The 22,912-nt window shown below is 41.5% G+C and overlaps 1 protein-coding gene across 1 annotated transcript in view; it reads left to right on the forward strand.

Moving 5' to 3' along the window:
* The window catches only part of HGSNAT (heparan-alpha-glucosaminide N-acetyltransferase), a 307,063-nt gene that overhangs the window by 194,843 nt on the left and 89,308 nt on the right, over positions 1-22,912 (forward strand). The window contains exon 14 of the mRNA XM_069208519.1: positions 22,654-22,740. Within this exon, the coding sequence (XP_069064620.1) occupies positions 22,654-22,740 (87 nt within the window). The remainder of the gene's footprint in view (positions 1-22,653; positions 22,741-22,912) is intronic.

The following is a 22,912-nucleotide window of genomic DNA, read 5'->3' on the forward strand; positions in this document are numbered from 1 at the left end:
GTAGATTAAATGCTACTAGTGAGCCTGCAGCACTAATTGTGCCACCCACATAAGCAGCCCCTTAACCATGTCTTAGGCCTGCCATTGCAAGGCCTGTGTGTGCAGTTTCACTGCCAATCGACTTGGCATTTAAAAGTACTTGCCAAACCTTAAACTCCCCTTTTTCTAGATATGTCACACCTAAGGTGGGCCCAAGGAAACCCATAGGGCAGGGTGCTATGTAAGTAAAAGGCAGGACATGAGCATGTGTGTTCTATATGTCCTGGTAGTGTAAAACTCCTAAACTTGTTTTACACTGCTGTCAGGCCTGCTTCTTTCATAGGCTAGCATTGAGGCTACCCTCACATAGTGTTTGAGTGGTAGATTGTGATCTGAAAGGAGTAACAAGGGTCATATTTAGTATGGCCAGAATGGTAATACAAACTCCTGCTGACTGGTGAAGTTGGATTTAATATTACTATTTTAGAAATGCCACTTTTAGAAAGTGAGCATTTCTCTGCACTTAAATCCTTACAATCCACAACTGACTGGGTTAGTTACCAGCTCCCTTGTGCATTTCACTCAGACAACCCCAAACACAGGATGCTCAGTCACACCTGCACATATCTGCATACTGAATGGGTGTTCCTGGGCTGGCAAGGTGGAGGGCCTGACACTTATACATCAAAGTACAGTGGCCCGCCCTCACACAATGGACTGCCGAACCCTCTACTGGGACCCTGGCAGACAGGATGGAACTGAAATGGGACCTTGTGCACTTCTAAGCCACGACGTTTCCCCCACTTCAAAGGCACAGTTGGGTATTTAAACCGGGTCCCTGACCCTACCAACTGAGACACTTATTGACAAGACACTTCCTGGGAAAGAAAACTCTGCACCAGAACCTGCATTCTGCTATGAGAAGCTGCCTGTCTGCCAAAGGACTCACCTGACTGCTTTGCTGTAAAGGACTGATGCCTTGCTGCCCTCTGGCTCTGCTGAGAAGTGCTCTCCAAGGGCTTGGATTGAGCTTACCTCCTGTATCCTGAAGTTTCAAGGCCAAAAAGACTTCATCTCTGTTAAGAACTCCTTGTGCGACGAAAATTGACGCACAGCCTGCGGTGAGAAAATCACTGCATTGCCGAACCGGAACGACGCAGCCTGGTTTCCCGACTGGAGATCGACGCAGCGCCAGCGTTGCTGTCAGGATACTTCAACTCGATTTCCTCAGAAGCAGAAGATAACTCCTCAGTCCCGACCCGAGCTACTCACAACGAATATTAATCCTTCGTGCCAAGTACCCCGGAGGGAGTAAGGGGAATGGGATGGTAGAGAGACTGCCACAGAGATGATGAACGCCAGTACTCAGTCTGCCTCTTCACATCTAAGATTGGATACAGCACCTGCAAGAGTCACAGTCGCAATTACTAGGGACATACAACATCAGTTTTTCACTTTCTACTCTCAACACCTCATTCTCTTTAATTCTATTATTTCTTCACTCACCCTGAGTTCTCTGTAGCCTTGCTTCTCTCTATAAATGATAGCTCTTCTTAAAAAATGCTTGTTACTGATTCTGGAAGAACTTCTCAACCTTTGTTAGAGATTGGTTTTATGTTGCTATGTATATATATATATAGTTGGTGATAATGCGTTCTTCAAATCAGCTGATGTTATTTAATTTCTCCTGTCTTATTGTGACTTCTGTCAATACTTGTATTTGTAAATGCTTGTTTATTAAAGTTCGTTTCTCCTTTCTTACTTCAACATTTGTTGATAACTTGTATTTGTAAATGCTTGTTTATTACAGTTAGATTCTCCTTCCTTACTTCGACATCTGTCGATAACTTGTAGTTGTAAATGCTTGTTTATTTAAGTTTGTTTCTCTTTTAAACTCTATTTTGGTTTATTACCATTGAATTTGTAAATGCTTATTTGTTAATAGTTCGTTTCTCCTTTAAACTTGGCCTTCGTTTATAACCTTGACATTTGTAGATACTTGCTCTTTTAAAGTTCGTTTTTTCTTTGACTTTAATATCTTAAACAAGAACCTTGTAAACATAAGGTTAATTCATACATTAACTCTGTAGCCTTGCCGACTTCCACGGGAACGGTCTACTATCAAACTCTTCGAATAAACCTTGACAGTATTTATCTGTTTTCTGTAATATAATCTTCAAATGTAATTTTACCTCACAGGAGTTTCTGTTCTGAAGCGCGCTCTCTCTCCACACAGCTGATTCCTGTCAGACCTCAGTTGAAGTGCAAGGCTTCCAGCTGGAAAGCTCGTAACCTAGCAACCAACCGATTGCAAGACTAGAACTATAACTAACCTTCAGGACTCACAGCGGCCATCTTGGATCTTCTCTTCTTGATTCTTCCTTTGAAATAAGCGCAAGATTACTCTGCAAACCTTCTTCCAGTTTGGGCTTTGCTGTCTCCACTGAGGATATCTCTTTGCTTTTCTCATGCACTTCTTTGATTTGACTTCGCATGTTTGTGTGGTCATGACAGTACTCCCCCTCAAGGAACAGTTCTCCAATTTAGGTTTGCTTGGGTAGGTTCTATGAAAGTTTCTCACTAATCTTGAAGCATATACATACTCGTGCGGCTCCCAGGATCGTTCCTCTGGACCATAACCTTTCCAATCAATTAGATAATAAAGCTGGCCATTACGGATTTTGGAATCTAAGATTTGATTGACCTCATACTCTTCTGCAGAGCTAATCTGGATAGGAATTGGAGGGGAGTTTTGACGTAAATTTGGAGGACTGTTCTTTAACAAGGAAACATGGAAAACAGGATGTATCTTTAGATGAGCTGGCAACTGCAATTTAACTGCCACTGGATTGATCATCTTGTCAAATTTGAATGGGCCTATAAATCGTGGCTGAAATTTGCGATTTCCTTTGAGACGTAAATGACGAGTGGATAACCAAACTTTGTCTCCTTTCGAATAAATGGGGCTCTCTCTTCTTTTCCTATCAGCCTGAGTCTTATATGAGTCTTTTGCTTGAATGATGTTTTTTCTAGCCCTAACTAACGTGGTCTGCAAATCCCTCACCATCTCTTCTACTGCAGGCACTGAATCATCTTCTTTACCCAACATTACATTAGGATGTCTACCATGGTTCAGATAAAAGGGGTGAACCCAGTGGTGGAATGAACAGCATTATTGTAAGCAAATTCAGCTGCCCACATCAACTCGGGCCATTCCTTCTCTTTATCGAATAAATTGAGTCTTAAATACTGTTCTAACTCTTGATTCACTCTCTCTGTTTGCCCATCGGTTTCAGGATGGTAACTGGTAGAGTAACGAGAATCAATTCCTAATCTTTTACTAAAGGCCTTCCAAAAGCGAGAAACAAATTGGGACCCCCTGTCTGAAACTAGAATTTTTGGGATACCATGGGCGCGTACTATGTGTTGTGTAAACAACTGTGCAACCTGTGGGGCTCGAGGGATTTCTTTCAAAGGAATGAAATGCGCCATTTTAGTGAAAGTGTCTACAAAAACTAGGATAGTGTTAAAACCTTGGCTACTAGGGAGGTCCACTATAAGATCCATAGTAACAGTATGCCAGGCATGGGGTGCAGTGGGCAAAGGTCTTAACAGACCTTGTGAAGCTGTTCTATTTGATTTCCCTCTTTGACATTTGTCACAAGTTGACACATATTGTCTTATCTGAGTTTTCATTTTTGGCCACCAAAATTCTTGTTGTATTAGATTTTGAGTCTTTTGAATTCCTTTGTGTCCAGCCAATTGATCGTCATGATAAGCCTGAAGAATTTTTTCTTGCAGCTCCACAGTCGGAACATACAGTGCACCTTTAAAGTATGGCAAACCTTTTTTGATTTCTCTTCCGTGGCCTTCTTTGGACCACTTCAGCATTCCTTCGATTGTTAAGTTTTCTTGAATTTCTTTGGTTAAATTTTCATACAATATGGCAGATATGAACTTCTCTTGTGCAATAATCATTCTTTTTCTGGAGGCTCTTTAACTGCACCGGTATCAATTCGAGATAGAGCATCTGCCTTCCCATTTACTTTTCCTGGTCTGAAAGTGATAACAAAATCAAAGTCTGCAAAATATAGGGACCAACGCAGTTGTCTAGCTGTTAGAGTTCGAGCTGATTTTAAAAACTGTAAATTTCGGTGGTCTGTGTAAACGGTCACTTTATGCTTAGCTCCCAAAATGTAATGCCTCCACTCACGAAAAGTTTCTTTGACTGCCAATAGCTCCTTATCCGCAATTGAATAATTTATCTCTGGTGGTGTTAATTTTTGAGAGAAATAGGCCACTGGATGTAATTGTCCTGTATCTTTATGACGCTGGGAAAGGATACCTCCTATGGCAACATCTGAAGCATCTGCCTCCACATAATATGGCTCATCTGGATTGGGGTGGAGCAAGATTGGAGCTGAGACGAAGGAGTTCTTCAAAAAATTAAAAGCATTTTCAGCTTCTTTTGTCCACTCAAACTTCACTCCTTTCTTCAACAATCGAGTAATGGGTGTAACTGTTTGAGAAAAATTGGATATGAATCTTTGATAAAAATTAGCGAACCCCAAGAAACTCTGGATCTCTTTGACATTGCAAGGAGAAGGCCAATGTTGCACTGTCTTTATCTTGGCAGGATCCATACTAACTCCTGGTGACAAAATGAATCCTAAGAACTCAAATCGTTCCACATGAAATGCACACTTCTCCAATTTTACATAGAGATGGTTTTCTTGCAACCGTGTGAGGATGGATCAAACATGGGAAATGTGCTCCTGTAGATTGTCGGAAAAGATTAAAATGTCATCTGTATAAAACACGGCAATCCGGTCGAGGAATTCTCGTAATATATCATTAACGAAATGCTGGAAGGCAGCGGGAGCATTGCATAACCCATAAGGCATCACTTGATATTCAAATAATCCGTATTGAGTCCGAAAAGCGGTTTTCCATTCATCCCCTGAAGCCACTCGAATCAAATGGTATGCTCCTCGCAGGTCCAATTTGGTATAGATTCTAGCATTCTTTACTTGATCTAATAAAACTGACACTAAAGGCAGTGGGTATCGATTCTTGATGGTAACCTGATTGAGGGCTCGATAATCAATGCAAGTTCGAAGACTGCCACCCTTCTTTGGTATGAAAAATAGTGGGGATGACACTGGAGATTCAGAAGGACGAATAAAACCATTAGCAAGATATTGATCCAAATACTCCTTTAAATGTTGATTCTCTGCTTCGGTCAATGCGTATATTCTGCTACATGGCAATATCGCACCTGGCTCCAGTTCAATTTTGCAGTCGTAGGGTCGATGTGGTGGCAATTTCTCAGCCTCCTTTTCATCAAAAACGGCGACTAAATCCTCATATTCTTTTGGGATTTCTGCTGTCTTTAGTGCACAGATCACTGAAGAGTGTGATGATAAACAGGCCGCTTGGGACTTGGTGGACACTTCCACTCCATCATGAAAGCAATTCTCTTTGCAGTAAGAGGAATTCATCTTGATCGTTCTTTTGCTCCAATCAATTTGTGGATTATGTTCTGTAAGCCAGGGCAGACCCAAAATGAGTTGAAATTGTGGAGCATCTATCAAATTAAAGATTATCTGCTCCTGATGTCCACCAAAATCTTGCATCTGAATTGGTTCGGTCTCATGGGAAATGGATCCTGAAGAAAGATTGGTTCCATCCACAGCTCTTACTACTTCCAAAGTAGATTTCTTGATAAATCGAATACCCATTTTACGAGCGTATTTGATATCACAGAAGTTGCCCGTAGCTCCACAGTCTATCATAACTGAGATCCCTTGAATTTCCTTCTCAAGGGTCTTAACTGATACTGTTTGTACCAAATGTGGCGCTGCGGTTTGTAAGGTATTCGCCACTCGTTGATCTAAAGGAGTTGTCTTGGGTTCTGCTTTCATCAGGGCAACTCCCTCTACTGATGAAGCTGGCCTTTTCCCGACTGAAGAGCTTTGGGTTTCTTGGGACAGTTTTTAACAAAATGCCCAGATGCACCGCAATCTAAACATAGTTGATTCACTCTTCTTTTCTCTTTTTCTTCCTTAGATAAAGGACCTCGGATGGAACCAATTTGCATTGGTTCTTCTATCTTTATCCCTTCTCCGGCTCTCGTATGTTCATTTCTTACACAATCAATTCTCAGGGGAAATGGTCGATACTCTCTTCTCTTTTCTGCTCTTCGTTCAGTTAACCGGTGGTCAATCTGTAACACAAGATCAATTAACTCCGAAATTTCGGTGGGTCTATTTGGAACTTGTGCTAAGGCATCATTCAATTCATCTCTCAGTCCACGATAAAATATGGCGGCTCTTTTTGACTCCGGCCAGGCAGTCTCTACAATGAGTTTATTGAAATGAGCCAGATAGGCTACTAGATCTTTATTACCCTGCCTGATTTCCAGTAGTTCATTGTCAGTGGCTTGAGCTGCAGTTCACCGATCAAATATTCTTAAGAACTTTTCCTTGAAGTTTTGGAAATTATATAAAATAGGATCATTTCTGGAAATTATTGGCATGGACCATGCAGCCGCATCTCCTGTCAGATAAGACAATATAAATGCCACTTTGGACTGGTCTTCGGAAAAAATGACTGGTCTACATAAAAAATGCAATGAGCATTGGGTCAGAAAAATCTGCGCCTTATTTGGATCCCCACCGAAGCGCTCGGGTTGAGCCAAAGGAATAATAGGGGAAACTGCATGAATTACTTGAGTGGATATACCTGCAGACTGTGAAGGGCTAGGGATTTGTGAAAACACAGATTCATTTGATTTAGCGGTGTTCCCTAACTCATTTATTCGCTGTTTTATTTGGACTGTTTCTTCTATGGTGTTATTTAATTGTTTCTGTAACCCTTCCAAAACGGTGGCTAGTGCTTTTATATCAATTCCTTCTGCCATTCTGCTCAGGAGGAAATCTGTTTTTTCCCTAAAATTAGGGTGATGGCACTTCAATCTGTCAGGATACTTCAATTCGATTTCCTCAGAAGCAGAAGATAACTCCTCAGTCCCGACCCGAGCTACTCACAACGAATATTAATCCTTCGTGCTGAGTACCCCGGAGGGGGAAAGGGGAATGGGATGGTAGAGAGACTGCCACAGAGATGATGAACGCCAGTGCTCAGTCTGCCTCTTCACATCTAAGATTGGATACAGCACCTGCAAGAGTCACAGTCGCAATTACTAGGGACATACAACATCGGTTTTTCACTTTCTACTCTCAACACTTAATTCTCTTTCATTCTATTATTTCGTCACTCACCCTGAGTTCTCTGTAGCCTTGCTTCTCTCTATAAATGATAGCTCTTCTTAAAAAATGCTTATTACTGATTCTGGAAGAACTTCTCAACCTTTGTTAGAGATTGGTTTTATGTTGCTATATATATATATATAGTTGGTGATAATGCGTTCTTCAAATCAGCTGATGTTATTTAATTTCTCCTGTCTTATTGTGACTTCTGTCAATACTTGTATTTGTAAATGCTTGTTTATTAAAGTTCGTTTCTCCTTTCTTACTTCAACATTTGTTGATAACTTGTATTTGTAAATGCTTCTTTATTACAGTTAGTTTCTCCTTCCTTACTTCGACATCTGTCGATAACTTGTAGTTGTAAATGCTTGTTTATTTAAGTTTGTTTCTCTTTTAAACTCTATTTTGGTTTATTACCATTGGATTTGTAAATGCTTATTTGTTAACAGTTCGTTTCTCCTTTAAACTTGGCCTTCGTTTATAACCTTGACATTTGTAGATACTTGCTCTTTTAAAGTTCGTTTTTTCTTTGACTTTAATATCTTAAACAAGAACCTTGTAAACATAAGGTTAATTCATACATTAACTCTGTAGCCTTGCCGAATTCCACGGGAACGGTCTACTATCAAACTCTTCGAATAAACCTTGACAGTATTTATCCGTTTTCTGTAATATAATCTTCAAATGTAATTTTACCTCACAGGAGTTTCTGTTCTGAAGCGCGCTCTCTCTCCACACAGCTGATTCCTGTCAGACCTCAGTTGAAGTGCAAGGCTTCCATCTGGAGAGCTCGTAACCTAGCAACCAACCGATTGCAAGACTAGGACTGTAACTAACCTTCAGGACTCACAGCGGCCATCTTGGATCTTCTCTTCTTGATTCTTCCTTTGAAATAAGCGCAAGATTACTCTGCAAACCTTCTTCCAGTTTGGGCTTTGCTGTCTCCACTGAGGATATCTCTTTGCTTTTCTCATGCACTTCTTTGATTTGACTTGGCAAGTTTGTGTGGTCATGACAGTTGCAACCAGAACTTCGATGCATGGCACACCGGATCGACGCATTGCCGAGCCTGAACAACGCAGCCAGACTTCCTGCAGAAGGAATCGGCGCAGCACCTGGCGTGAGACAGAAACTTCCCCACATCGCCCACGAGATAGTCACAGCTCCTGAGACTTCATCCTGCACGCCCAGGATTTCTCCGCATCGTCCCTGAGGCGTCCAAATTCCCCACAATCCGAAGAGGACCCATGCCTGCGCGCCAGAAATCGACGCAAAGTCCTTGCTGCGTGGAAAAGAAGCAACGCATTGTCTGTGTGCGCCCGTAGAAACCAACACACACCTCCCCGTTTCCACCCATCTCCTCCTCTGCGGTCCCATGCGGATAATTTAGATGCAATGCAGGTACTTTGTGCTTGCAAGAGACACTTGTTTCTTTTTAGGAACTAAAGACTCTGTTTATCATTTTAACAGTGATATTTCAACATATACTTATCAAATCTTGATCGTTTTGACCTGCTTTTTATCAGATAAATATCTTATATTTTTCTAAACTTGTGTGGTTTCTTCTTGCAGTGTTCCACTGTGTCATTGCATCATTTATTGCACAAATACTTTACACATTGCCATCTAAGTTAAGACTGACTGCTCAGTGCCAAGCTACCAGAGGGTGGGCACAGGATAATTTGGATTGTGTGTGTCTTACCCTGACTAGAGTGAGGGTCCTTGCTTGGGTGGCGTAACCTGACTGCCAACCAATGACCCCATTTCTAACAGTGGTGCTTTGATTTATTTTCAGTATATATTGGTATATTTCTAGAAAGCAGAAACACAAAATATTTGTCTAGGGTGCAAATTCTACTTACTGAGTGGCCGCTTTCTATGTGTGACATCTTGAGCTAGTCCCGACCTTTACCTTTTTGTAGTCAAAAGCACACTGCTCACTACTATTTTTAGACTGTATTTTCAGTGTTAACAATTGAAATGAAAAGCCAGTGATGCACATGCAGTTGACCAAAAAGCCAGAGCTCCATGTTTACTGATATGGTTCTTGCCAAGTCTGTGCAAGATCTTCTCTGAACACCTGTAGAGGTAATCGATTTTATATAGTGTGCTTTGCCATGCTGGCCTCCTGTCTGTCAGCGCTGAGTGTGTAATGGGCCAGAATAGATTTGCTTGGGCAGCGAGGATGCAAGTGCTTGTGTGGCTTTGGGAGTAAGAGAGATAGATTCAGCGTTGTGTATTGCATTCTCCTTTTCTCTGTGGTGCTGAATTTTCTGCAGGTGTTAATTTGAACACTGTTTTAATATTTCATGTCACTGACAATGCAATAACGTGGCAGAGTGTTATCTAAACTGATTGTGTATGCATTTACTCTTAAACACCAGATCGAGGACATTATAAAAGTGAAATGTAGGACCTTAAAGGAAATACCGTTTGAAGTGCTGGTGGTTTAAGATGCCAGGCTCAGGTCTAGCACTTTAGCTAATGTGCTGCCTTAATGTGACCACAATTTGGCTCCACATTATAAGGAAGACAGCCAACTAATTCTGTTGTCCTAGTGGATAGGGAGTTTAGTAGATAGGAAGTGTTCTAGCAGTAAAACTTTCAGCCAAGATCTCCGCACATCCTCAAACCATTCCTGCTGAGATAAACTCTTCAGTATATTTTATTTTAAACTCTCTCATTAAAGGTAGGCTTTGATAATATAAAACGTGTAATTGCGTAATTTCAAAATGCAATTTGAATCTGATCACCATATTATTTTAGAAAGTAGTGCCCAGTCAAGTCCTTCCTTCTGACGCTTGTCAATTTACTGAAATATCCTGATTCCCTTAGTTTGATTACAAGCTCAAATGTGCCTCCCTCTTATTTTGCTATGAACCAATGTGTAGGTTTGTATGTATAACTTGAAAAGATTCAATATATTGGCAGATCTGCAAGCTACGCAGCAGCTTCCCAGCCAGTAGCTGTTTGTTGCTATGGGGTGGGACATAAACGTCAGTTTCATTCTTTTATTTTAAGGCTACCATGTTAAGTTAATATGTAAATATCTAAATATGAGTATCTTAAATATGTTCTATTTACTTGCTTTTTATCTGGAAAGCTTTAACGTGTTAATAGATTTTTTTGACCCTTGGAAGGACTTGAAATTGAAATAAACAAAGGAATCTTGGTATATAGCTATTGTAATGGAACTTTCTGAAGAGACTGATTTGTGACCTCAACATCCAGCAAACATACAGAAAAGAAAGAATTTGTATTTTGTTAATTAATAACATATATCTTGAGAAAGCATATCAACATTTGTGTTGTTAAATAAAGCCAGTACTGATTTGATTGTGAAAGATATGTGGGAGTAAAATAGAACAGACCATATCAATGAAGATACTTTATAGACTCTGTAGCAAAACAGTTATAGTTCTCAAAATCAGCACGTCTTAACTAATATGTGAGTTCGTAAGCAGTGCAAGGCGGGTCCAAGTTATAGTTATTTCAGTAAACTATAACTGGTGAATTTCAGATTTTTTTTTTTTAAACAATAGTTTTTATAATAGTAGTAAAGATGCTACAGGGGTAAGTATTTGTATTTTGTAATTTTAGAGCGCACTTTTATCCCCAAAGGGATATCCCGGCACTCAACTGTATCATTTAGCATTTCCAATTGAAACCCTAAAGCGGATACAACCAGGTGTTCCATTTCTCCTGAAAGACCAACAAATCTGACACAGCGCATAAATTCTAAGGAAGCTTATTCCAGAGGGATGCTGCCAAACAATTGAAAGAGCGACCACACATTCTAGATTTCTTAATTCATCTACGTGATATTAAACCCTGATTGACTGATCGAAGATTCTGTATCGGTTTGTGAAAGGTAACTCTGTTCTGTAGCATTGTTGGGCCCTTCTCTTAAAGTGCGTATTGCACATTAGCTTGAAATAGCTCTTTTGTGAAGCAGGAGACAATGAAGTTGGTTAAGGCAGGCGGAGGCTGAACACCTGTTGATCTTGTTACAAATAAGTCTTCCTGCCGCATTCTGAATAGTCTGGAGCCATGTGAACAAGTACTTTACCATGCCCACATACAGTGCATTTCCATAATCTAACCTGCTTATAATCAAGGGCTTGGACAGTATTCCTTCTCCATACCGCTGGGATCCATCAAATTAGTTTCCAAAGGCTACGTAACAGACTAAAACAAATCCCACATACCCTAGTTACTTGTTCCTGCAAGTAAAGGACATCATCAATTAAAAGCCCACATTTGTAACCACTTTCTTGGGTTTTGGTGCGGGGGCTAGCATCACTGGCCAGCACAAATCATTCAGATTTTTCCGGCACCCCCAAACAGCAGAATCTCTGTTTTGTCCGCATTAAGTTTTAAACAGTGAATTTGCAGCCATCTTTCTACCTCTAGACCAAATTCCCCTTCATCTTATTATACTAATCATTATACATAGCGATCTCCAAACAACCTCTTTTTCTCACAATACTTGCCATTGGTGTCAAAAAGCATTCAACAAAATTGGGCTCAAAGAGTAGCCATGAGGAACTCCACAAAGCGAATTTTGAAAGCTAGATCTAAAAGCAAGTAGCTGCACTGATTGAAACCTGTTACTTAAAAAAAAAAAAAAAAACCTGCGATTTGGCGGAGTCTAAACCTATTTTGTGCAGCCTTTGAAGTAGGTGTTGGTGAGACAGTGTCAAAAGCTGCTGACAAGTCAAGAAGGATTAATGCTGCCAATTTCCCTTGGTCCACTAATGACCTAACACTGTACGTCGCTTCTAGTTGAGTAGAAGGATCCAGTAAGTTATTACTGTCCAAGTAGTGGATTATTTGAATATTAAGCAATCTAGTACTTTGGCCAAGAAGAGTGTCATATCAATGGGACGATAATTAGATAGTGTGGAAGCATCCACGCCTTATTTCTGTTGCCAGTAGCACCACCAAGGTCTGCTTCCAGGCTGCTGGAATCACTGCCTCCTTCAAGGATTTATTAAGGAGCAGTGTTACATATCGTGCAAGTGTGGGAGTTAGGAGAGAATAGACAAAGTGGGGACAAGGATCTAAAGCAGATCCAGACCTCACCTTTCCCATCATCCCTTCCCCATTTCCACTGTCAATTCAGCAGATTTCTCCCTATTAGCTGTGGCTTCTGGGTTTAATTTAACATCCTTAAATAGCTCCTCCTCCATAGGTCATGATTTTATTATTGAAGAATGTCGCCAATTCCGCACTAAAGGAGGCAGAAGCTTTGATTGTTTGATTCAACAATGTTGGATGAGCCAATTCCTTAACTATTTTAAACAGTTCTTTAGATGAGCTACTGTTTTATTCCAATCTTTTTACAAAATATTGCGTCCTGGCTTGCCTTATTTTTTGTATTTGGCTTTATTTTTATAATAATAATAATTATTATTATTTTTATTATATATGTCAGAATATGCACCAGAGGGGGGTAAAACATTTCACACATCAAATTTATGATCCAAAATAGTTAGAAATGTACCAAAGAGCAGAGCAATATTCAATAATTTCATTATGTCTTCCAGTTTACAAGTCAGCAGCAAGTTATATAAGACAAAGTGCAGAGTGCAAAGGTGCAAAGTGTAATGAGTGCGAAAGTCTCTAGCCAATGTTAAACAGTACCCATTCATACCCCATCAGAACAGACCTTCTTTACCAATGGGCCTCTAAACAGCCAACCCACCATTCCAACCTCAGGAATATAAAATCTATCAGCACACATTACTCAAACATTATTTAGGTGTCCTTTAAGAACAAAGGCAGGTCAATGAGATAAAGGGCATGCAGTATATAGTATATCGAGCATCTCTAAAAAAACACAAGTTTAGATCTCCATGGTGCCCAGCCAGTGCCATACAAAGATAGCCCCCACAATTCTTACCAATTCAGGTAGATACATTTCCGATCTACCTCCTGAAAGGGCCCAGAGCTGTTTTCCCCTCTTTCTTGCCCTCTTCCCTTTCAGTAAATAAAGATTTCTTTCCAGATTGCACATTGATAACAAGCGTGCTAACCACTGATGGAATGAGGAAGCTATACAGACATGCATAACCGCCATAGCAATAAATACAAAACAGCCGCCCGGACTTGACCATATCACTAAGAATTTCCAAGAACATTAATTGGGGGTTTAGGATTACGACTAAGGATAATGTTATTTCCGACTTCAGTTGATTGAGTGCTAGACAGCTGCTAAACGTGTGCCAGATCTGCTTCCTGGCTTCGGCACTTTAGACAGAGAATACCCGCCCCCTAATTTAACAATCTTCGCCGGCATATAGTAAAGGTCAGAAAGCGTCTTAAAATGTTGTGCCTGTAATCCTGCCGACACCAGTACGGTGCGACTCAACTCTAGAAATATCAAGTTTCTGCACCCATTTATTCACTTGCTTTTCTAGATCGTCGGAGACACTAGAAAATTATGCATTTGGCTAACTGTACTCTCCAATCTAATACACAGCGCCCCATCAGGGTCTGTTTCAAAAACCCACTCGACCCCGTTCCCTTTTTATAGCAAGAAATCCCATATTTGAAGATACTTAAAAAACCCTCTTCTGTCAATCCCATAGTCTGTCTGCAGCTCATCAAAGACGCAATTCTACAAAAAAAATCCCAAGTCTTTGAAGCCCTCTGACTTTCCAGCTGAGACAGTGTGAATCAGAGAATATCTGGAGTAGGATTTGAGACCCTTGTACTGGAGTAAAATGACTATATCTGGCAATCCCAGTTTTCTTCCTCGCAGCAGTCCAAACCTTGAAAGCTGCCAACAGTGTTTTGAATCTTACTTTCTTGTAATAGCTTAACTTGATAACCTTTCAAAAACAACTTTTAGCTCTTTCTCCTATTAATAACTCATACATAGGGGGACACTCTCATTCGATATACATTCTACCTCACTCTCTACTATTAGGGATTTCATATATTTTAGTGCTGCAACCCACTGATAATACTGAAAGTTAGGAATTGCCCATCCTCCTCGATCTCTGGGTAACATCAAATATCTAAAGCCCTACTCACCATATCTTCCATCATTTTAAACCATCTACCTTCGAATTAGAGCAGAATGAATCTGAATAGCATCTTAATTACGCGGCCAACAATAGAAAGATGTAAATTATTCATCTCATGTAAATCCCCTTAACTCTTACAAATTATCGGCATAAGATTTGATTCAACCACCTTTTCCAAATCTGCCTCCACATTTGCTCCCAAATAACCACCCTTTTCCACTATATGAGTATCTGCTAACTGTATATTTTTGTTCACCGCCAGCTTAGTCTTATTCACATTCAGGGAATACACAGCTATCTTACAAAAAAAACTCTGTGGCCTCCTTTTCTATCTCCAGCATGGATGCCCCTGGACCTGATGTCACAATTGCAATATCATTGGCATATGCCAACTTCTTGGTGCTATTGCCTTGAAGACACATAGGTTTAATTAAAACATTAATTTCAGGCTTTATGGTCCACAGATCTATATATAGGGCAAACAGTAAAGTCAAACAGGGACACCCCTGTCTTGTTCCCCTCATTATTCGAAAAGAATTGGATTGCCCCTCCCATAACCTGAAGCTTGGCTCTAGGGTTCCTATACACTGTTTGTATTGCTCTAATAAAACTTTCCCCAAATCTAGGCCATCTCTTCTTTTTCAGCGCCCAACAGGACAGGAGCCATTGGGCTATCTGACTCTGCTGCTGTGTCAAACAGAGTAATGACTTGACTGATATAGTTGGTAGTGCCTCCTCCCTGGTATAAAACCATGTTGTCTGGGCGATACCAATTTTCCATTAATTTAACTTAATCTAAAAGCTAAAATTTTAGAATCAATCAACCAATCAGTCATTTGTAGAGGGCAGCACTATCACGCTTAGGGGAGGCGGGGTATCTGGGAGCTGGGGTGCGAGGTCTCCGTTGAAGAGCCAGGTCTTGAGTTTCTTCCTGAAGTCCAGTAGGGAGGTTGCTGTTCTGAGGTGGAGGGGGCAGGTCATTCCAGGCCTTGGCAGTGATGTAGGAAAAGGAGCAACTACTTCTGCGGCTGCGACAGATGGTTTCCTGTGTTTCCAAAGTGGTGGATGGGTGGGAGTGGGGGCCAGCGAGGAGGAGCTCAGGTGTGTGGGAGGTTGCCAGAAGTTGCCGGTGGGTGATGTAGGGTGGTCTTTGGTCGTGTAGGAGTTTGTAGGCATGTGTTAGTCTTGAACTGGCATCTTTTCTGGATAGGAAGCCAGTCGAGGACTATAAGGTGGGGGTGATGCAGGCATGTTTGGGGAGGTCTAGAATAAGTCAAGCTGACACATTCTGTATGGTCTGGAGCCTTTTGAGGAGTTGGGTAGAGATGGTGGCATAGAGTGCGTTTGCCGTAGTTGAGGCGGCTGGTGACGAGAGCCTGAGTGACGGTTTTCCGGGTGGTGACTGTGATCAATCTGAAGTTCCTGTGTAGCATGCAGAGAGTGTGGAAGCAGGAGGATGTGACTGCATTGATTTGTTGCTTCATAGTCAGTTCGCTGTTGAGGATGCTGCCAAGGTTGTGGGTGTGGTTTCGGTCCGAGTTCGGATGGCCACCAGCTGTGGTCCCAGATGGATGTGTTTCTCCCACAGAGTAGGACTTCTGTTTTGCTGAGTTGAGTTTGAGGCAGTTTGCCTTCATCCAGTTGGCTATGCTGGTCATGGCATTGCTGAAGTTGGTCCTGGTTATGGGAGGTTCTTCGGTGAGCAAGAGGATGAACTGTGTCTCGTCTGCGTAGGATATGGTGTTGAGATCCGTGGGACCTGATGATGTCTGATGTCTGTTTATGTAGATGTTGAACAGTATGGGTTTGAGGGATGATCCTTGGGGTACACCGCATATGATGTTGGGGTGAAGGGAGGCATCTGGGTGCGTCCTGCCAGGAAGGAGGCAATCTATTTGAGGGTGTTCGCTTGTATGCCAATGCTGTGGAGTCTGTTGATGAGGGTGTGATGGGATACGGTGTTGAATGCTGCGGAGGGGTTGAGGAGGATCAGGGTGGTGGTCTCCCAATGACTGAGGAGTGTTCTGATGTCGTCGGTGGCTGCAATGAGTGTGGTCTCCGTGCTGTGGTTGGCTCAGAATCCTGACTGAGAGATGTCAAGCAGGTTGTTTTGCTCTTAAGTCTTCAGTGAATTGTTGATTGATGGCCTTCTCGAGGTTTTTGGCGGGCAAGGGGAGCAGCGAGATCGGTCGATAATTTTTGTGTTGCTAGGATCAGCGTATATTTTTTTCAGGAGGTGTCTAATCTCTGCTTGTTTCCATTTGTCCGGGACAACTGCCCAGGTGATGGAGGTGTTGAGGAGATGGGTGAGCTCTGAGCTGGTGTGATTGGTTCAGAGGTTGAAGTGGAGGCATGGGTCGAAGCATGCTCCGAAGTGGATGGGTGACATGATCTCTGAGGTGGATTGAGAGGTGAGCAGTGTCCAGGTGGTGAACATTCGTCTGGTGTGCGCTGGTTTGGTAGGGACTTCTGAGTTTGAGGACTGTGGATTATGGGTCGAAGTGTTGTATATGGTGGCAACCTTGCCTTGCTATCACTATTTATTAGTAATAGGTTTATAGGACCTGGGATCCTGTGGGTATTCCCCTTTTTAGAGACACCACTATATTCGTCAGAACCCAGTACTCTGGTAAATGTTGCCCTCTTTGGGCTTCCAAAAAGATCTCAGTCATTTAATCTCCTAAGGATGAGAAAAAAGTTTATAAAATTCTAATGGGATTGTATCCACCTCCTCTTCTTTATCTGAAGGAAGACCCATAAGAGCTGTGTAGATCTCATCTTTATTAATAGGGACTTCCAGAAAAGCCAGATCCTCAGGGCTAACTTTACACTCAGAGGTCGGGTTCAAATATTCTTTTATATCCTTTTCCTCACTTATTCCCTCAGTATTATACAGGGCTGCGTAATATTATCATAATAACTCACTTATTCCATCTATAATGGTAAAAAGGTGGCCCTTCCCATTTCTAATTTCAGTGATTTCACCTGCCATTTTGTTTGCCTTGTCCGCACTGCGAGCAGATGCCCCACACGTTCACTGTACTCATAGCATTCTTTCTTACATGCTAAATACTGCTCAGCCACTTTCCTTGCCGAAATATCATTAATGGCTGATTTTATTACTGCTATCTTTTGCTTGATTGCTGTTAGTCCAACCCCCTCTGCCACACCAACAATGAGCTGTTCTTCAGCCTCCCCAATTCTCTATACATATCTTGTCACACCTGTTTTTGCGCCTTCAGCCTGTTCAAGATAAAACTAAGAGTTTCACCCTGGATGTGGCATTGAACGCATCCAAAACCATATCTGGTGGTGCACTACCCCGGCTACATGCTAAGAATGCAGGTATCCACTTATTCATATGGCTTATATAATCCTGATCAGTTAATAAGCCTCTCTCAAATGACCATTCCTACTCAGATTTTATCCCGCCAAGTGATGACATTTCCATGGGGTTGTGTTTTGACATGACTCGTAGGAATTTTTCAATCAGTACTCCATGGGCCAAGCTTTAGGATGTGGAAAAATTATGCAAACGGAAATGCTTCCTGTGGGGGTCAGAGAAAAAAGTATATCCAGGGTCCGAAGCTTTAATCTTATGCCACCCATCATTTAGCTCATGATTAATCTTAAAATGATTCAGTGCGTGAAAAACTCTAGGTTTCCTTTCTGAATACCCTTTACCTCCTAAATCATGTAGCCCTCCTACCAAACTCCCCACAAATTATGAATCATCCAAATTTGGACCATACACAATGCAAATCATAACAGTGCTTCAGACAAACTGACATTCAGCAACTGCCCACCTGGCTTGCTTGTCAGAGGGACACCGCTTAAGCCCACACATATTCTTACAAGCCAGGATAACTACCCCACAAGTGTTTGTACTCTGTCGTACACACGCCTAACATAAAACCAAATGATTCCAATAATTTTCTGCCCCTTAAACATCTATATGCACTTCCTGCATACAGAGGATATCTGCAAGCAGCACCTTGAGATTTTCAGCAACATTTCACCTCCTAACATTGTCGTTCAGGCTGCATATATTTACCGCAGCTATGCAAATCTTAGCCTTTTGGGCCATATGAGTTAAACTTTTAATATACTGTAGTATCTTCACATTTATAAAGAATCACTTAAAGCTCTTTGAACTCTTTGAACTTCTCTTCCTCCAATTACCATTTAACAAAATGTATAGGATCATTTAAGTGCCAGCCCTCCTCTTGTGCTGTGTTCTCCACCTTCCCCACCCCTCCCATGAGCCCTGTGACTCCCCCTTTAATAACCACACCCACCAGAGAATACCAACCAAAAGAAGATCCACAAGAAAAGAAAATAAGGAAATGAGAGAGGCACAAACCTTCCCTAAAAGCAGCATATTCTCCCACAATCAGGCCAAAGTCCATTTAGGCCCCCATAAAAATCTGAAGCAAAATGAATTACAATTAATTAAACTAAAGCCTTTGAGCCATCATTAAACAACAATAAACATATTCAACCGTAGTCAACAAAAATCAGCCAAGATAAAAGAGGAATGTCCCCTTCCCCTGGACATAGGCCCCTCTTCTGATTGTAATACTCTCCTTTAGGGTGTTTTAGCCAGCTCATCAATGTATACCTTGGCCTTAATCTTGGATGAAAACACTCAGATCGTATTCTTAAAAACAACCTTAAGCCTGGCTGAGAACATCAAGTATGCTTCTGTCCTTTTTTCTTGCATTGAGTGGATTAATTGCCTCAGTCTGTCTTCATCTTCTTTCCATAGTATTGTGGCATAAATAAGGATTAGTAAAAAAAGAGTGTCCTTTAAAGCTACATTTGGCGTCATGCATGCCTTTTAAAAAATAACCTGTTTTAGCAGAAAATTACCAAAGTACATAATAATAGCTCTGACCACTCTTTCTTCCTGTTGTGTACCCAGTTTTTCTAACATGAGGGGAAAGAGATGCACTCTTTGAATTTCCTGCTCCCAGTTCCAGTTTGATAACTCGGGAAAAGCACCCTCTAAACACATTAAGTGCAAATGCCCTTATACCACTGCCTTCAGCACCTTCCTCCACTCCCAACACTTGCAGATTGTTTCTTCGCTGCCTGCTCTCAAAAACCTCTAATTTCCTTTGGTTATCTGTAATTTGGGAGCAATGAGCTTCCACTTGGTCTCTCACTTCCCCAACACCAGTTTCCAAAATTGGGGTTCTCCCTTCAATAGCTTTGATACTTTTTCCAGTCACAGTACAATCTCTGGTTACCTTTTTTATTGCAGCATGCACTTTTGTAGTAGCTAATCTGGCCCTCAATACATCTCTGCCTGTCTCTTCTTGGTGCAGCCTAATAGAGTCATAAATTAGCTTCAGTATAGGCTCGTCCATTTCTACGAGTGGTTCCATTTTCTCCGTCCCTTGTTGCTGGCCACTTGAATCAACATACACCTCCCATGGCTGAGTAATCCCAATTTAAGACAAGCGGCTCTGAGATTCCTTTCATCTCTCCAGGCTCACTGATCTCACACTTCTTTTTTCTCTTAGATCCACTATATCGTTAACACCCTTGATGGTGGAAATAAGAACACCTTCAGATGGACTATTCGAGCAACTATCCAAGTCTGAAGTGGCAGTATCCCCTGACAAATCCTCTGAGCTAGAAGTGTCCAAGCCATCAGTCAATGAGTAAAATTAATCCCCAAAATCAAGGGAGTCCTCCAGCCCCATATCCCCACCAGCCTAATCTACAGATACCGTTGTTGATAACTTAACTGTGTTTTTTCCTTGAGGCTTAAGCTTAACAGAGTCAGTTGCTAGATTCATGTTTTCTTTTAATTATGCCAGATACAACCTGCCTCACTTTAGCAGCTTCATCACAATTAACAGACACTGTTGACAAAGGCAGAATATGGGAGCCAGGGGTTGACAACACCACTATAGAGTCTACAAAGTCATTCCCCTTCGATTGCAGACAGGAAGGTGTGCTAAGACAGACACCAACATCTCTTTCACTCCCGGCATTTATGGAAGCCACCCCTCCCCCACCCGTTGCAATAATTGTATTTCCACTAACCTGGCCGCCAGCCTGCACGTCCTCACTGTTACCTCATCTTCTGCCAATGTATAGTTTTGTAGTCCAGTGGAAGGGTCCATCCTTGTCTGCCGCTCAACCACAGCGGCAGAGGATGAGCCACCAAACACCCTGCCGTCTCCTTGTTCGCCCTGCATCTCTGTTGCACTCACCATTGGCCCCACTCCCTTAGCTGCCGGCAGGTAGCAAGGTCCTGCCACATAAGACTTAGGCAGAACTTGAGGGGGGGCGATAGTAGGCTACTTGGGCTACTTGCCCAGTGCGCAGAACAGGGGGGAAAGCCTGTTGTTCTACTAGGTTTCACAACACACACTGCAAAGCTCTGTCCTGTCTGCTGACAAGCGGGACAGTAGTCCCTCTGGAAAAGGAAAACACTCATGGTGCACACCTTCAGAACACAGAGCCCTACTCTGGGTCTCAAATATCAATTATTCTAAGCAGTCCCCAGCATGCATGCTTTCAGAACATCAGAACTTTGACAAATAGCCAGTACTTTTTCTGAGAAAGGTGGCAAACCTAGAGCATGGGGTATTCACTTGCAAAACTGTAGAGGAGACATTCCCATTCCCACAAATGGCAAAACTCCACATCTATTTCCTCACTCCAAGGTACATTTTAGAACCATTGAACCTTTCACATAAACACATGAACAACATTGCACCAAAGGTACACAATTGGCTGACAATGCCACTGAATAAACAGTCTACTCAGGGTACACAACTAAATAAGCATCAACGATATTTCACACACACATCTATTAAATATCCTCGACTAAGGCATCAGGCAAACCTTAATCTTCCCTTTCACCAATATGAAATTTTTTTAAAAAGGGCATCGGCGAGTTTGATATTTACTTACCAAACACAGTGATGCAAACCCACCTTGAGTGGTGTCATGACTAACCCGGAAGCATATGGCAAGTGCACCCAGGTTCCAAAAGCACTTTAGAGCCATGCCAATGCCACGCAGGTGGTAGAAATACAAATGCTGATAACAATATAACATGAATTCCATGATATGGAGTAATTCTTCCTGCAGAGGGAACGCTTTCTCTCTTTGTAACTTAATCTTGCAATTCAATGTGTTAAAACGGATTCAGAAGTAAATTAAGATATGAGTATTATCATCACATTTTCTTACTCTTTGAGCAGACCTCAAGACAAACTACTGCCTGTTATAGAGTGAGTGACACGGGTGAATATCGGCTCAAGGGTGCACCAATGGTTCGTCGGATGGTTCTTTATTTACACAGTGATGTAAACGAACCCCTCCACAGCCGTCCACTTTACTCCTTTGAAAAAGTTTGCCTTTACAGTACGTGATATTTGCGCACTTGGATGAATAGCATAACTTTGGATACTTTAGGAAACCAGTGCTAATTTGTTGTCCAGGGTTTATTGGTTGCTGAAATAAATTAGTGTTTCCCTAATACTGTCCCTAGTTCTCATCACCGTCCCCATATTCTCTTCAAAAGGGATCCTTTGACCTGAATAAAAATCAGTTATCTGAAATAAAAAAGACCTGTAGAAATTAAAGTTAGGAAGGCACCTATGTGCTTTAAATTAATCCCTATAGCAAATCACGCTTTCCAGACCCCTCTCTTCAGAAATAGCATAACTGTGGTTTCCAATGTGCTGCAAGTTTCCTCTTCACAAGAAGGGACATTCCTGGGCATTTTCGGTCTGAGACCGAATGGAGGACCTGAAACATTTGCACAGGATTGACACTCTTTCCCCATTGGTTATGATTTTAAATGAGTTGGGGAAACAGAGGGGAAAGGAGGATGGGACATTAACAAATTTTGGCTGATATCCAGGTAGTGCAGTCCTATCATTGAAGCCTTAAAGCTTTCACAATTGTGTTCCTTTCCAAACAACTGAGAGTAAATATAATTTCCTTTTGTGGGTGGGTGGGGAGTGAAGGTCGTCATTTCTTAGAGGTCAACACCTGAATACAATAGGGATGCCTGTTGTTACCTTTAGGGTTCACTGTGAACAAATAGGAATTTTCAGTGGCAAAGATGAAAGGTGATTTTTTTGTCACGAAGGGGAAGGTGGAAGGGAAATTTATAACATAAAGGAACAAGTACAAACTGTACTGTAATTCCTTTTCATTATAAAATAAGGTGCTTCAGGTGGAATTCTCCACAAGGACTTGTTCTTCTGTATTTACCATCCATGCAAAAATAACAATCGTTAGTTTGGTAGGAAGTTAGAAGAATATGCATATAACCGATGTTCTGCATCCACATTCACAATGGTTCTTTTATCATTCTTCTCTTTAAACGCTCACAGGTGATGTACCAGACAACAGTGCCTTATGATCCAGAAGGAATCTTGGGAACAATCAACTCGGTTGTAATGGCGTTTTTTGGACTTCAGGTAATTCATCTATTGCATTGGTGATACAAATCACATATAAAAAGAGAAGAATTTACCTTTCCCAACAACAACATAAAGTGTTTTCAGGAATTTTTAGGGATAGGTTTGCAACAGCGGACCCACGACATTGCAGGCAAAAATATATTTCACAGCTATTTTGTATAAAATGCTG

This window comes from Pleurodeles waltl, chromosome 9 (assembly GCF_031143425.1).
Source record: "Pleurodeles waltl isolate 20211129_DDA chromosome 9, aPleWal1.hap1.20221129, whole genome shotgun sequence".
Lineage (NCBI taxonomy): Eukaryota > Metazoa > Chordata > Amphibia > Caudata > Salamandridae > Pleurodeles > Pleurodeles waltl.